This window comes from Pempheris klunzingeri, chromosome 8, assembly GCF_042242105.1.
Source record: "Pempheris klunzingeri isolate RE-2024b chromosome 8, fPemKlu1.hap1, whole genome shotgun sequence".
Lineage (NCBI taxonomy): Eukaryota > Metazoa > Chordata > Actinopteri > Acropomatiformes > Pempheridae > Pempheris > Pempheris klunzingeri.
Window position 1 is genome coordinate 4,453,549 of NC_092019.1, and position 15,201 is coordinate 4,468,749.

Consider the following 15,201-nt stretch of genomic DNA (forward strand, 5'->3'; position numbering starts at 1 on the left):
AAATATAGAACACCACCAGCCTTATCCGCTAATCTCATCAAAGAGAAAGCTAAATTCTTTCCCAAAGATGTCTTACTTTATTTTCTCAGATCTTCCTCGAGCTGTCTGACCGTCATTGACTATTTGTTTTATTACTGCTGCAGCAGTGAGCAGCTCCTGTTTTCTTTGTGCACTGCATAGCGGGACAATAGCGTCCATCTACACTCCACTCACAACAGGAGTTTTTAGTGTACACAGACTTTTTTAAAGAATACTCCATCATTCTTATACTATTTCCAGTGTGCACACACCACAAACTGACCTGCTGAGACAGTGTTTGGTATCGAATTGGGACTTTGTGTGTGAATCTGCTGCATCACGATTATCAACAAAGGTGGAGTTTTTCTTGTGCAGCTTTAATGGAGCCGCCCGCCCGCTGTCGCCCCCCCGAGCTTTCACAGTGACGTGTCACTGCTTCGCCGTGATAATAACCATCATGCACCTCTGACTTTAATGAAAGCTTAATTAATGATGTGTTAATATGGACAGTGCCAAATAAGTAATATGTCCTTGAAGCTCTAAACTAAGACCAAGCAGTCGGCTAATAAATCACTCCGATAAGACAGACACACACACACACACACACACACACACACACAATGCTCATGCAGGAGCATTAAGTGCTTTTCTGTGTTGTTAAAAGGTCTAACCAACAAACACACACACACACAGGGAGGAGAGGACTGCACTAGCACACTGCCAAACAAGGGCTCCACTCCAGTCTCCACTTTAAAGGGCTTGGCGGACTCTGCATCATTTGAACGCACTTTTTCTGCACACGGATGGAAGGAGGGATGATTAACAGTGTTTACCAGAGACACCGTTAAAAAGCCGGGGTGAGGGGGTGGGGTTTAGAGAGAGGGTGGGGTGGGGCACTGGCGTTGAACGCAAAAATAAAAAAAAAAAAAAAAGATAGAGAGACAGAGAAAGCGCAAGAGCAGAGGAGAAGGCAACGATGAGCAGAGAAAAAGGCTCGATTTTCAAAAAGGTTTTCTTTTACAAAAAGGACCCTCCCATAGCCCTTTGACTTCGACCACAGACAGTTTTCGTTTAAAACCTGATCTCTGTGCTGGCGGATGCAGACAGGAATCTTCACTTTGTGTCATCGTGTTTTTTTTGTGGCTTTAGAGACGTGAAGACGGAGAGCCGAGCCTTCTTTTTTTTTTTGTGTTTTTTTTTTTTTTTTGTTTTGTGTTTTCGTTGTCATGGCGGCGGGGTTCGTGTTCAGTGTGGCTGTTGGCAGAATGCACTGTGCATGTCGAGATGAGCGGTGAGAGGAGAGGAGAGGGTGGGGGTGGGGGTGGTATGGACGCAGGAAACAGGAAAGAGGAAGTGTCAGGTGCTCAGAGATCGGGACAGAGTTGAAAAGTGAAGAATCTGCTGTGACCAGGCTGCTGGGTGGACACTTAGATATGTTTTTTTTGTCATGGAGCTATGCTATTCTTAAGTTAACTTGATATCCAACCAGCTGGCCAGATTTCCCAGAAATGTTAGTATGGAGCGTGTTGGATCTCGCCAAGCAGATCTCATCAGTCAGGAACCGTTCTGATTTGGGAAAGCCATCTCCAAATCTTGTAACAATCTACCAGAGGAAGTAAGAAATGCTTCGTCCACTCAGCGGCTGGTCACAAGGCAGAAGTCTTCCCCACTAGGCTGAAGTGTACACAGACGTGAGCAGTACAAGGTTACTCTCTTACTAAGTCTCACTGTGCCTGTGGTGTAAGCAGACAGAGATGTTGTAGGCTGGGTACAAGTATTTCTTGCGGTTTTCAAAAAAGGAAGGACATAAGCTTATAATACTTGTTTTTTTTTTGCTCCCAACTGTATAACAACTTCGGAGGCAAAGTTCAGTCAGTCAGTCCATTCATGAAAAGGACGAAAAAAAAAAGAAAAACAAACACATCATCATCATTATCATCACATAGCATAATTTCCCTCTTCTCTTTTACAACAAAAAGATAGTGCAACTTTTAGATAACTTTTCTTTTTTGTGTTTTGAATGTTAGAACGAGTCATTTTTTCCCCCCTTTGCTTTGCTTCCTCGTGAACCTTGGCACTAAGATTTGGGTTTGTGAGTCTTGTTTTGTTGTGTTCTCTGTTAAGTCCTTGATTCTCAGTTCTCGCTTTGTGCACAGATCCCGGTCCGAAAAAGAAACAAAAAGAGTAAAAGAAAAAAAAAAAAAAAAGCAAAACATCATCCTCAGTTCCCGGGGACAGAGCAGTCACCCGAGGGGACAAAAAAGCAAATAGTTTCAATCTGTGCTAGCGGTGTGTTTCTTTCTCGTGTAGAGGAACAAAAACTCTCCAAGCAGTGCATACATCCTGCCCCAGCAGTGCTAGCTGTTTGAATTACTAACATCGGAAATAAACTGAAATGAAATCAACTCTTGGTTCCTCTTTTCTTGTTTTGTTGTCGCTAAGGTTGATATTTATTTGTGCATGGGAGTGTGGAGAGAGGGCATGAGAGAGACAGAGAGAAAGAGAGAGAGAGAGCGATAGAGAGACCACTTCTCACAGGTGGTCAGGGGTGAAGAGGAGAGACAGTTTTCAGTCTGGGGTGGGTTGTCCCACCTGCCCCCCCTACCCTTTTCTTCACACCAGGTCCTCCGGTTGGCCGTCCTTGGCCTTGGCAGGTACTATTGTGCTTTCTGATTGGCTCTGCTGCTGGATCGTCCTGCTCCCCGGCCCCCCCACCCTCTGGTTATTGCTGTGCTGGTGTAGAAAGAACGCTGAGCCAGGGTAGTGACCCATCACCTCGCTGTACGCTGGCGGGGGGCCCTCCATGCGCCCGTGGCTGCTGGAGTTGGCTGCACTGATGCCCGAGTTACTGCTGGGCGGCCTCGGACCACCTCCTCCCATTCCTCCCCCTCCTCCCCCCACCCCTCCCAGACTCCCGCCTCCTCCCATGTCGATCAAGTCACTGTCGTAGATGGTCCGGTTGGGCGGCGCTCTCACCGACTCGCGGTTGAGCTCCATCTGCTGCTCGGGATCGCGGAGCTGCAGGGTGCAGGGACCCTGGTACGGCGGGGGCTCCTCGCCGTCCGACAGCGAGATGGTGGGCGGCAGGTCGATCTGGTGCTGCAGGTAGGGGTAGGTGGGCTGGAAGCGGCTGAAACGGTCACGCTGCATGAAGGAGGGAGCAGTGAAGCGATCCCTGGCCTGGGGAGCGTATAATACCTGAGAAGAAGACAGAGAGGGAGGGAGGCAGAGAAGGAGGGGGAGAGGGGGGAGGGCAAAAGAGTGAGGGTGAGCGAGGGAAGAGGAGGAAGAGGGAAGGAGGCAGCACAAAGAAGGAAGTAGGGAAAGAGGAGCAGAGGAGAAGCAGAAGAATGTCAGTCCAGTTTTTACATCAACAGACAATATACTTTTAATTAATATCACAATATTCATGTTTTTCTGATGAATACCACAATATGTATGTCCCACTCTAATGTACAGATCAGGAAAAACTAAAACGTCAGTAACTATTTTTGTTTTGGACTCAAACTTCTCTTTTATGTATCTTGTATGCTGTCCTGAAGCTGATGTTTTATATAATGTAGTAACATGTATAGTAACTTTTTCAGCTTGTGAGGATTGTTTGGTCTGAAAAGTCCTGAAGAGATAAATTATCCAGAAAAAAAATGGAAGATTGTATCAAGAAACAAGACATGTTTTTCCTCTTTCTTATCTTATTAATCATGACCCCTCAAAATGAACATGTGACCCCCTCTGGGGTGTCCTAACCCAGAAACACAGCTGGGGTGTGAGTCCACAGACAGAACTGCGGGTCACATGACGCTCCTTGGGAGAAAAATACTTTTCACTCATCACAAAGGTAAAACAATAAATATTTTCTAGTTCATTTTCATACGATTCTTGTGCGGGGACAGTCTGGGCTCAGAGATGTAGAAAAACTCTAAGTAAGCACCCATCACTGAGATGAACGGGACACCATCTTGGAACAGTTACTCAATACAATCATGGCCCTGAGTCTCAGATTCAGCCCTCGTGACATTTACAGCAACTGTGATAAATTTCTCTGCGAGTACAACTGGATTCTCTGTAAATGCCTGATTCCAGTGAACGGTGATAATGTCCCACCAATAAGGCATTAAAGACATAACAGTGTAATTACAATCGAGGGGAGAAAAGATCCAAAGCGACCCCTTCGACGGGACAACATTCAACACTTCAGCTCATCCTCCACCTTTTGTCCGGGATCTTCACCTCAATTATCCCTTCAGACTGTGACTGTGTGATCCGTTTCTTCATTTCTCACATTTCTGTCCAATTCAACACATTTCTACTGTGGCTAGTCATTATCAGAGGGAACCCATTTCAATTAGTGACTGTGGCTCTAATAGTCAACCCCCACTGACAAGGCAGTCTGGATGGAGAGAACAACAGACTGGAAAAAATCCTGGGGGGGATAGAGGATCAGGGCAATTGAAATGGAGAGACAGAGAGAGAGAAAGAGTTGAACGGAAAGGATTAAAAAGAAAGGCTAGTGAGATAAGGAGGGAGAAAGACAAGCGGAGGGGAAGGAGAGAGGAAGAAAGAGCCGTGAAGATAAAGAGAGGAAGGAAAGTGAAGGAGAGCTAGAGTGATAAAGACAGAAAGAGCCAGAAGAGAGAGGGGAGAAGAAAAAAAAAAAGAAAAAGTACAGAGCCAGACAGATAGATAGACAGACAGAGGGAGGGAGGGAGGGAGGGGGAGAGAAAGGTGTATAGCTGATAGAGGGAGCAGAGCGCAGCAGAGCAGGGCAGCTCTCAGACGGCTGTCTAGACAGTGTCAGGGGAGGTGTTGCTGATTAATGACGCACCAAAAACCATCCACCCCCCTGCCACACACACATTCACAGAGCCCCCTTCCCTGCATCTATCAGCCACCCACACTCATTGGCTGCATCTCCCTCTGTGTTTGTCTCTCCGTGGCCTTTTCCTTTTTTTTTTTTTTGCTGTGCTTTAACGTTGACACTGTTTCTGCCTCCCTTCATCCTCCTGCACCTCTTCTTCTCTGACTCCCTTCACCTGTCTTCTACTCTTTTCTCTCTCCATCCACCCTTCGCGTCTGTTTCTCTCTCTCTCTCTCTCTTTTCTCTTTCAGTTTTGTTTACACATAAGGCTTTTAGCTGGCAGGGCGCTGCAAATGGAAGCTAATGTGATGTATTTGTTTTGGTGCAAACTCGCTCTTTTGCCAATACAAAGTACAACATTTGGCTGAAGTGTGCACAGACCGGCCGGCTAAACTTCTCACACAGACTCAAAATACTATTGTCTGCAACTTATCAATAGCATCATGTGATCAGTTGTGCTGTTTTAAGTGTTCTTTGAACTCCATGTTTCTGGTTTTCCCAGTGCAGTTCGTCTCACCACGACTCGTAAACTCCTCCATCTGGCACGGATGCCATTAAGCAAACAGATCACCAGTCATGGTGGGTATACTGGCATTTGTTTGTGATTCTGTATTCACAAGTCTTTGAGAACATGCCAAATTTGACTTTGTTTGGAGTATAGTGCCAGCCATACCCGGCACGGCTTACAAGCTTCAATTCCTGAATGATCAAATATTTACAAGCAACCAAAATGCTAATGTCAGGATCCTTGTGCCGTGACAGGATTCCTGTAACCACAGAAGGGCTGTACATGGGCGAAGAAAATAAGCTCACCAAGAAACAAAGAAGTGCTGAGAAGAGACACAGTTCTTTGTAACACAGCAAGTAGATTAGACATAAGAGATCAACGAGTGTGTTCAGGTCTTCTTTTTCTCCGTTTAATTCATTCTAGTTGCCATCTTTACAGCCTATACTTCTCTCTATACTGCCTCTGAATGTCAAACATTGTTAAATGTGCAACTCGTAGCAAATTATCATCTATAAGTCATTTCCACATGCTGCATAATTAGATAGGACATAGAAACCAGATTTGGCAGTAATTCTATCGAAATGCTTTATGGCACCGAGAGAGTTTGTTTCATGGCACAAAACAGGAAGAGGGAGCTCCATTTTCAGTACAAATGGCCCTCAGGCTTTCTTGCAAAGGCAGATAAAACCCTCCTGCATGTTGAACCTTTTCAATGAAGCCACAGAGGTAACGAATAGGCAAACATGGAAGAAAGCCATGAGTTAATGGCAACATTGGGGGTTATGAGAAATGGAACTCACGCTAACAACTCCATTAGCATAAAAGAGAGACTACCAGAGGTCCTGCACATATCATCATTTGCTTAAAGTAATTATTATTCCAAGGATACACAATTATTTCAGAGTGATTTATTAATACTGAAACAAGTTGCATACAGCATCTTTTTAAAGAAAGCTTTGATTGAGAGTTAAGTGATGGAGATGGCAAGAGGCTCTGATGAGGATCATCAAACTTGGCAGTGCTTCGCAGCTAGAAACACTCGCAGTAAATCTGGATGTCGAACAGCTCAAAAATACGTGTTGTGCAGCTCATGTCAAGATGGCAACAGCGACAGTCCGCAAAAGGGACTGTTTGCTCAATAAAGAGCAAAGTTGCAGAAAATGTCTGCTGATTCAGCCAGTTTGGATGATAAAAGCCCAACTACAGGCTCAGTTGAAGGAAAGTTGTCTTTGCTAATTTACTGGATATCTGAAGTGGAGCAAAGGGTCGACGCTAACAAAAAGATGGAGGCTAACCCCATAGCTATTAATGCTGAAGTCAGCCATCTCTGCAAAAAAACGGAACGGGGGCAATAGTTTCTGAGCTCTTCTCAATTCATCTGTCACTTATTTTCTTGATTAATCAGTTCAGTCTGTAAAATGTCAGAAAAAACACAAGATGGCGTCCTTACATGTTGCCTACAGCCCAAAGATACTTAGTTTGCTGTCACAGATGAGTAAAGAAACCAGAAAATATTCATATTCAAGAAGCAAAAATCAGAGAGACTACAAAAAATTATTCAAATTGATTTATCGATTATCAAAATAGCTGGTGATTAAGTTCATGTTTAATTGATCGATGTTTGCAGCTCTGTCCAGCACTTACATAGAAGACGAGTGTTTAGTAAAGAACCCTTTTAGATAGTGTTTCTCACGCAGCGGTCATGGTGCTGTAAATGTCTCGACCTATCTGAAAACATTTTTGAGTGCAGCAGTTTAGGGTCACCATGGCCGTCAATATCAAGTGTGGCTCTCCTCATAGAGAACAGGGCTCGGCTGTGGGTTTAACAGGGGTCAGCGCGGTGGTGGTCTTACCTCCGAGGCACCTTGTCGAGAGCCGCCGTCTGAAGGCCACAGACACCCATCCTGCACATCGAGACAGACAAAACAAAAACAAAACAGAATAAGGCGACGATTTTAACAGCTCCCAGGTGGTTTGAAGATTATTAGAAGCTTGTGAGCAAGTTTGAGCTTTAGTGTGATTTTCAAATATTCATGTTAGTGACAAAAACAAGACGTTACTCCATCTTTACTGTTTAATGTTGACAAAGTGAATCGTTTTTGAACATTTAACGTGTACTTGAAAATGGGTTCAATTTATATTAGTTTTCCTGCTGCTGATGAAGTCGTAGAAATCAACAATTGCTGCTTTGTTGTTTATCGCCAATGGTTTTTGATGTGAGACCATTAAGATGATGATACAGACTTTCTTCCTCAACAAAAAAGGAGGAAGAGGGAAAAAAAAAAAAAAAAACACCCAAAAAGTAACAACTTAATGAGGACACAAAAGATGAAACAACAATGCTGAGAAATGCCTGATGGCTTCAAATCCAAAATTCTGCCCTGTTTGGGAGCGAGGACAACAAAAACCAGACGGCTCCCGTCTTAAAAATAGACAGGATAAAAGCTACAACAAAGAAACACAACTATCAAATAACTGCAGTTTCCCTTCGTCTACATTTGACTTTAGGATCTTTTCTCAGAAAGCACAGTCAACAATATTTAGCAAGAAAAAAGCAGCATGAAAAGGAGCACGAAAAAACGCCCCAATCCTGGTTGTTTTTGTGACTGTCGGGAGCAAAGGCTATTGGCTATTCTTCCAAATTGCACTTTCTCTGCTACGGGGCTTTGTCGGAGTGTTGCTTTCTGATGTTGTATTTGTGGTATTTTTTGAGATGTGCCTGCTCCTGTTTGCATAATTCTGGTTTTGATTGGACGGTACGGAGCGGAGAGCGAGAGGAGAGATGAAAAAGAAGAGATGAGAGGTTATTAGCTGAATTTAAATCACCTGTAATGGGACAACCAAGCATACAAAAGCTTTGAATGTGTCGACGGACCAATAATTTTGCATCATGGATCATATTCTGCGCCTGATCCCATGTCGGTGGGTTTGTGCGTGTGTGTTTGTCCCAGAGTGTCGACATGGCAGGATGGAGGCAGAGCCGCCGCTGTCTAGACGGCGCTGTAGTGAATTAAACATCAAGGCCTGACAGAGTCTGGCTCTGAAGAAACCAATTCGGCAAGTTCACCTAACAGATTGGAGCAAAGCTGTTACCTCAATGAAACTGGGACAGAGACTCCGACTGGGATAAAAGGATTCATTTAGCTCAGTGCAGCTTTACTGGGAACAAACTGGTAAGCTATGTTTGTCCCGCTTCAGAAATAAAGAAATGTACTGTCACAATGACTACGCAGGGACATTCAGTGACAACAGATGAACAGACAGACACACACACACTTTTCACTCTCACTATCGGTTTAGATCAAAATGTTATTGGCATGGATGCTGAAAGAACAGCACTGGCAGAGCAAGTACAACCCAAGGCAAACAGTATCTTTTTGTCTCTCATCCACTCTCACACATAGACGCACACACAGAGTCTTACTGACCTGCTGCAGGGCATGGTCGTGCCTGCGGGCCTGGCTCTGCCTTGTTATGAAGGACCAGGTGGAGAGCTTGTAGTGGTTGAGCAGGCAGATGATCACCACCACCATCACTGTCATCACCACGATGATGATGACGATCTGAACAAACTCCAGTTCAGCTGCACAAACACACAAAAGGAGAGAAGAGGATGAGCATCACACGTTTAATTTTTAAGAGACGTCGGTGCAAAATAACTTAAATCATTAAATGAACTGAAACATTGACATTTTAAAACATTGTTGTAGTAAAGCAAATGCACTTAAAGCTCATATTGTGTTATTTTGTCATATTTCTGTCTTCATCTGGGCGTGGACATGCAGCGTAAGCCTGACAACGAGAACTCCTTGAAGTGCTCAGAAAAATTAAAACAGGAGCTGTCTGAACTGAGGAAGATCCTGTGATATGATCAAAAGCTCCAGAACAGCTGCTAAAAGGACCTTTGTGTGAAATGTTTCCTCAACTAGGAAACAGTGTTTTGAGGGATTTGACTGTAAATGTTTAAGATACAGATTCTCTGATCGAGCTCAGATCTGATTGACTGCTATAATGTGCGCTCGCCAGCAGGGGGCAGCACAGGTCAAACTCCAAGTAAGTCTGTCACACACTGAGTGCATGTGTGGTTCATATGTGTGTGTGTGTGTGTGTGTGTGCGCCTGAGGACTCGACAGAGAAAAGCTTCAAATCGCAGAAAAGATGAGTGTTGAGACTGTGGCCTCTGTCCCGGCGTACAGTGGTTTCTTTGTGGAGACGCTGAATAACTGTGGTGTGTCTGTCCTCAACAAACAACAGTAACGCGCACACACACACACACACACTCACACACTCACACACACCAGCATCAGAGCTGATCTGGGATGACCTCCCAGCTCAGGGCACCACTGGGAGACACAATGATCGCTGGTTTACAGTCACGTCTGCCTCGCCTCTCGTCTCTTGTTCATTGTTTCGTGGCTTGGTCCTTTTTTTTCTCCTCCTCCCACTCTGTCACTTTGAACCCTTCCTGTGTCTCCACTCCATCCATCTTTCCTCCATCCCAATCCCTCCATCCTCACACAAGTCCTTTCTTGTCTTCTCCCAACTTGCCTTTATCAGTCTTTCTTCCTGCATTCCTCCGTCACCCACCATCATTCTTTCTCCGTGTTCCTCATTCTTCATTGTCTCCCACTTGCATTCTCTCTCTCTCTCTCTCTCTCTCTCTTCCTCTGTCTATCCCTTCTTCCTCCCCTCTCCCTGCCTCCCTGTCTGCAGTCTGAGACGCTTTTGTTGTGTGTTGTCAGTTTGTTCTGAGCAGAAGTCTTGACCTTGTCTGGTCTTGGCACACAGTCTGACCTCTGACTCACACTCTTACTCACTGCTGGACACTCACTCACTTTATGTGTGTGTGTGTGTGTGTGTGTGTGTGTGACAGAGTGTGTGTAACGTCTGTGTGTGTTTATACAGTTTGTGTCCTTATGTGTGTGTGTGTGCAGCTCAGTAAGGACAGCACAATGTACACTCAGCTATTTGAGCTACAATGCCTCAATTCTGGCGGACTACTCCTCCACAAAGCTCTGTACATTTTTTTGGAGCGTTTAACCCACAATGCACCAGGGCAGTTTTTGACACAATGGGAATGGGATCAAGTAAAGACAAGAAAACAGTATGTAAAAATCCCAAAACAAGAAGAAACTGAGTTAGAGCTTCAGGTCATTATTGGCCAAACTACCTGGAATGAATTCAATCAATAATATACAATGTTCTCCATAAGAAATGGGACAATCTGCAGCACACAGCAGCTTTAAGCAGGGACCAGCCCAGTCCAGTAAACCCCTACCCACCCCAGGCTTACTGTACTGTGTTAAAGTGGGTAAGAGTCCCGAAACGGAAACCCACCCAAACCTTCCTCTGCCCCACCACAGCAGCCACAGGGGATGGGTGGGGTAATACCGAGAAGAAGAAGGCCAACCAGCACAAACCACATGGAAGGGGGAAAAACGCTGCAGAGAACGAAACCTAAGCCAGTAAACCAACTGACATTAACCACCAAAGAGCGGAGGCAGTTCAAAACGACAGACAAGCTCAACAGCAAGATGAAAGACGACTAGTGAGGTGGTGAAGAGTTAAACAAATGACTTCTGAGCCGCCTCCCAACTCCTTAATGAACTTATTAGTATAATGAAGCCACAGAACAAACGCACGGCACTAAACTGCCTCTTTAAAACAATTTTAACTGACACATTCAGTCCAACATTCATCATCTAAAAAAGGCGGAATTGATGAACCAGCGCCGCAATAAGAGACACCTAATGTGGAACAGCTAGGGCAGAAGGAACCGTGTCCTGAAAGAGAAGATGAAGAACCAAAACTGCAGTGAATGACCCTCTGGTAACATCATCAGTCGCACATAAGAAGAAGTGGAAAGTTCTGGAAAAAACCTCAGTGCGCTGAGCTTGTAGAGCCAAATTCGCCTAACGAGCCATGAGGGAGAGGGGCTGGGCTTTCAGTGCTCTGAAAGCCAACGCTGAATAAAAAGCCAGGAGATCAGTGAAGTCATCAGGATTAGGATCCTCTGGGGACCATGAATGTCTGTACAGGTTTGGCTGAAAAGCAATCAATTGAGAAGAGTCAACACAAATACAAATACTTTTTTTTATCATAACGTGGCCACCAAGATTTGTTTTGCAACCCTGTGGAAAGATATTACATTGCTAGGTTGACTTTTTGTCTCATTTGGGAGCTTTAGCCCCTACCAGCCCAGGCCTGTGCGCTCACCACAGCAGCCACAGGGAGGGGACTGAGTGAGGGTTTCATTCAGAGAACAGCCTTCTGGGAAACCAAGTCAAGCAGGGCCTTCTGTGAACCTGCCGGATAAATATCGCACACTCTGCTGTTGTAAAAGCCACACAAACCAGACGCCCGACTCAAAGCTGTCTTCTGAAGTGCAGGCGGGGATGTTTTTACTGTTCAAGCAAAAGAAAAGTGAAGCGCTGCAGTTAATGGCCTCTCCTCTGAACGTCAGGGAGGAAGGAAGCCAGAGGAGGAGTTGAGAAGGGAGGAAGGAAGTGTGGGGAGGAGGAGAGATTAAATAAGAGAGAAAAGAGGCAGGGAAGAGGGGAGGCCTATCCTGCCTGAACCACAGTATCCACCCAGTTCAGAGGCTCAGGAACACAGTGTTCAGTACTGATTCTCTGCAGCACAGGCCAGAGATCAGTGTGTGCTGGCAGTCTGCATTACCAGCACCAGTCTGATGTTATTACAACAGTAATCCACTTGTCAAAACAATATCAGCCCGGCGTCTGCAGCACCCTTATTCCTTCAGCAGGCCGAATAATTTGCATTGCGAGCCAGCCGTCCCATCGTTTTTTTCCTGCTGTGGTGAGGAGGGAGGCCATCGAGTTTATTTAAATCATGTGAGAGTGACTGTCCAGCGAAGACCATTACACTACAACTCCTTAAAACATTTGTGCAGACGTTGGCTACAATTTAACAACACCCACCCGTTTTCTAAAAGTATTTTGCTAGACAAAGCAACCCAACATAAAAGTGGTTTAACCCGAAGAACATGGATCAAATATATTTTCAGGTTGTTGCCACAAGATTTGAGTTTTCCACCTCATGTGTTAACTGGCAGGTAAAACTTGTGAAAGGGAATTTGCTCTGTTTGGTCCAAAATGTAGCTACATTCCTTTGAAATGGCCATTTCCTTTCCTCCAACTAGTATAATTTTTAACTATACGTAAACACACCATTCTCATGACTTTCTCTTTTTAACAACAGCCATTTTGAATGACTAAGAAAGTGAATCTTCTCCCATATCCAGCTCCAGCATGGAAGTAGGGAGCTGAAACAACATATACACAATACTGGTGTCATCACAAATACCTCAGTTTTCAGTTCCAGTTCCAAAACATTACTTACTTTGAGGAATAAATGTTTGTTGTGTCTACAAAACCCCTTTTAAATTGATTTGAAAGTGTGTTAGAAGTGGGATGATGTGCAACAAGGGACTCAAACCCTAGAAAACCGGCTTTCACAACAGTACTTGACAGTTTTTGACACCCTGTGCTACAGATTCATTTTGGACAGTACAGAAAATTACAGGTTTGATACCTGGCCCTATCTGACACAAGCAGCAGGCATAGGAGCAGCAGCAGCAGCAACTGCTTGTCCAAATGCCCATTGAAAAAGCAGCAGGGCGAGAGAGTGCACACACACTGACCCAATGACGGCCCTTTGACCTTTGCATCTGTGTGAGTGTGTGAGTGTGTGAGTGGGAGAGGCCAATGGGAGGTCAGACAGTTCAGCTGACCTGCCAGTGAAAAGAAGCTGTCAGACAGACAGCAAACACGCAGACATACAACAGCAGCCACTGCACACGGCACAACACAGATTTACCATTTAACATTCTGGATCATTCATTACTCCAACCATTCGGGGTCAATCCACCCAAAACTTACAAGAAAACTCACTTTCTCACCTACACCTATTGGTATCTAATCATCTAATCATCACTCATACAGGTTTTAAAATATCCATCATCAGAACTTTTTCTAAAAAAAGAAAGAGCCCCCTGAAAAGTGCTGACAGTGAATTATCCACACAAGCAGGACACCGTCTCCAGGAAGAGATTCCATTGTTGAGTATTTGAATGTCTTTTTTCCCAGTCTGCATGCATTTCAAACTGAGCTCCATGCACCTCCAATACTGGTCTCAACGACAGATATCCCCTGGACAAATAAACCAAACCTGCATGGACAGATGCAACTAGAGAAAAGGGAGGAAAACATATATATATATATATATATGTATTTGTAATATCAGTGACGTTTTAGTTTCTTTTTGCCTTGGCGTGATGGGTTGAACTTACATGCATGCATCACACTGGCTACTGTGTGTCAACACAAGACAGTCTATGGTATATTACAACACTGAAGCTGCACCCTTTAAAATAAGTGATATACTGTCAGTATAAACTGCCAGTGACAGGTTAACTATTTAGTACGCTAATCTCAAACAGCCATAGGACTATGTGCCTCTGTCTCCTATTTCCTGCTACCTTAGCAACAGCCTCTTTCACTGTGTAGTTCCCTATGACTTGGACCAACTCACACTGTACAGCGACTGCACATTCATTCCTACAGGCAGCAAGAAATAGTTAATGCTTGAGGAAACTCACTTCTGTGACTAATGAGGGCGTACAGGCTTACCCTGTTTGGCCCTGAAATGAAAATCAGGCTAATGGCTATCTATAGAGACCGCACACACTCAGCTGGGGCCTCTAACGTTGTTATTGCTCAATAAACTTAGCATTTGAGCTCAGATGACCTTAGATGCATCCGTGAGAAAACCAGGCCTGGCTGGTTTAGTGCGCACAAAGGAGCGGTCTTTGTCCAAAAGCAGGAGAGTGTATTCCATGATTCAGGTTTGAAAGTGGATGTATGCTGAGAGGAGAGGCTGAGTGTGCAGGAAACGGCTCGCTAGCTGCTTGCTAATTCAGAGTAGGAGAGCTACTCCCACCAGCAAAGGAAATGCCTTTTCTCTCAGACTAGAGAGGCCGAGCTTCAGCTGTTATGAATCCTATCTTGCAGCCACACAGCCTCAGAGCTAAAGCAGCAGTATGTGGAATAGCTGCAACAGACGACCCGTCAGTAAAGATGCAGCCCGACTGCTCTGGGAGATGACAGGACCGCAGAAAGAAAAGACTGACATTCCAGCAAAATCTTCATCTTCATCATCAATGACTGGGATTTTCATGTTCTCCTAAAAATCAAAAGCTTGGTAAAACATGAATGCAGCGAGGGAGGTGTTTCTTTTTTTTTAATTTTAGCCAGCCAAGCTGAGCTCAACAAACCCTCCAGCTGTCTTACTTCTCCTGAAGTCATTTCCTGTTTCCTGCTGCACTCTGGAGCAACATCTCAGTCGTGGAAAAAACATTCTCCATTCTGTCCATTCTCACGGTCACACCTGGCAATCAAAGCCTCACTTTACTGTGAAATACAGCATTTCCTCCATGACTGGTAGAGGAAGTGTTGTGTGACTGAAGTCCCAGGCACTCAGTCTGTGGGTTTACTTGTCTGGCTGGACTCAGTCCACCATGTATATTCATAAAGTATAAACCTGTATTGTAATAAATGAAGAAAGTACAAAGAGAGACAGAAAGACCAAAATAAAGGACGCTTTCTTCGCTCCAACTTGCTCCTGCTACCCAGAGAGCTCCAGCCCAGCTAGAGGCCTGCTGAGTTCACAGCCTGCTGCCCACCACACTGGGCCCACACACACACACACACACACACACACACACACACACACACACACACACACACAGTCCTCCTTCGACACACACAGACGCACACAGCCCTGTCTGCTGCCACTG

The 15,201-nt window shown here is 44.8% G+C and overlaps 1 protein-coding gene across 2 annotated transcripts in view; it reads right to left on the reverse strand.

The window, feature by feature from the left end:
* Positions 1 to 1,147: 1,147 nt before the first annotated feature.
* Positions 1,148 to 15,201, reverse strand: part of ldlrad4b (low density lipoprotein receptor class A domain containing 4b) — a 112,316-nt gene continuing 98,262 nt past the window's right edge. For both annotated transcript variants that reach the window (XM_070835595.1, XM_070835597.1), the window contains 3 exons: positions 8,813 to 8,967; positions 7,238 to 7,288; positions 1,148 to 3,216 (listed from right to left, as the gene is read on the reverse strand). In XM_070835595.1, coding sequence (XP_070691696.1) covers positions 2,632 to 3,216; positions 7,238 to 7,288; positions 8,813 to 8,967 — 791 coding nt within the window. In that variant the 3' untranslated portion in view covers positions 1,148 to 2,631. The remainder of the gene's footprint in view (positions 3,217 to 7,237; positions 7,289 to 8,812; positions 8,968 to 15,201) is intronic.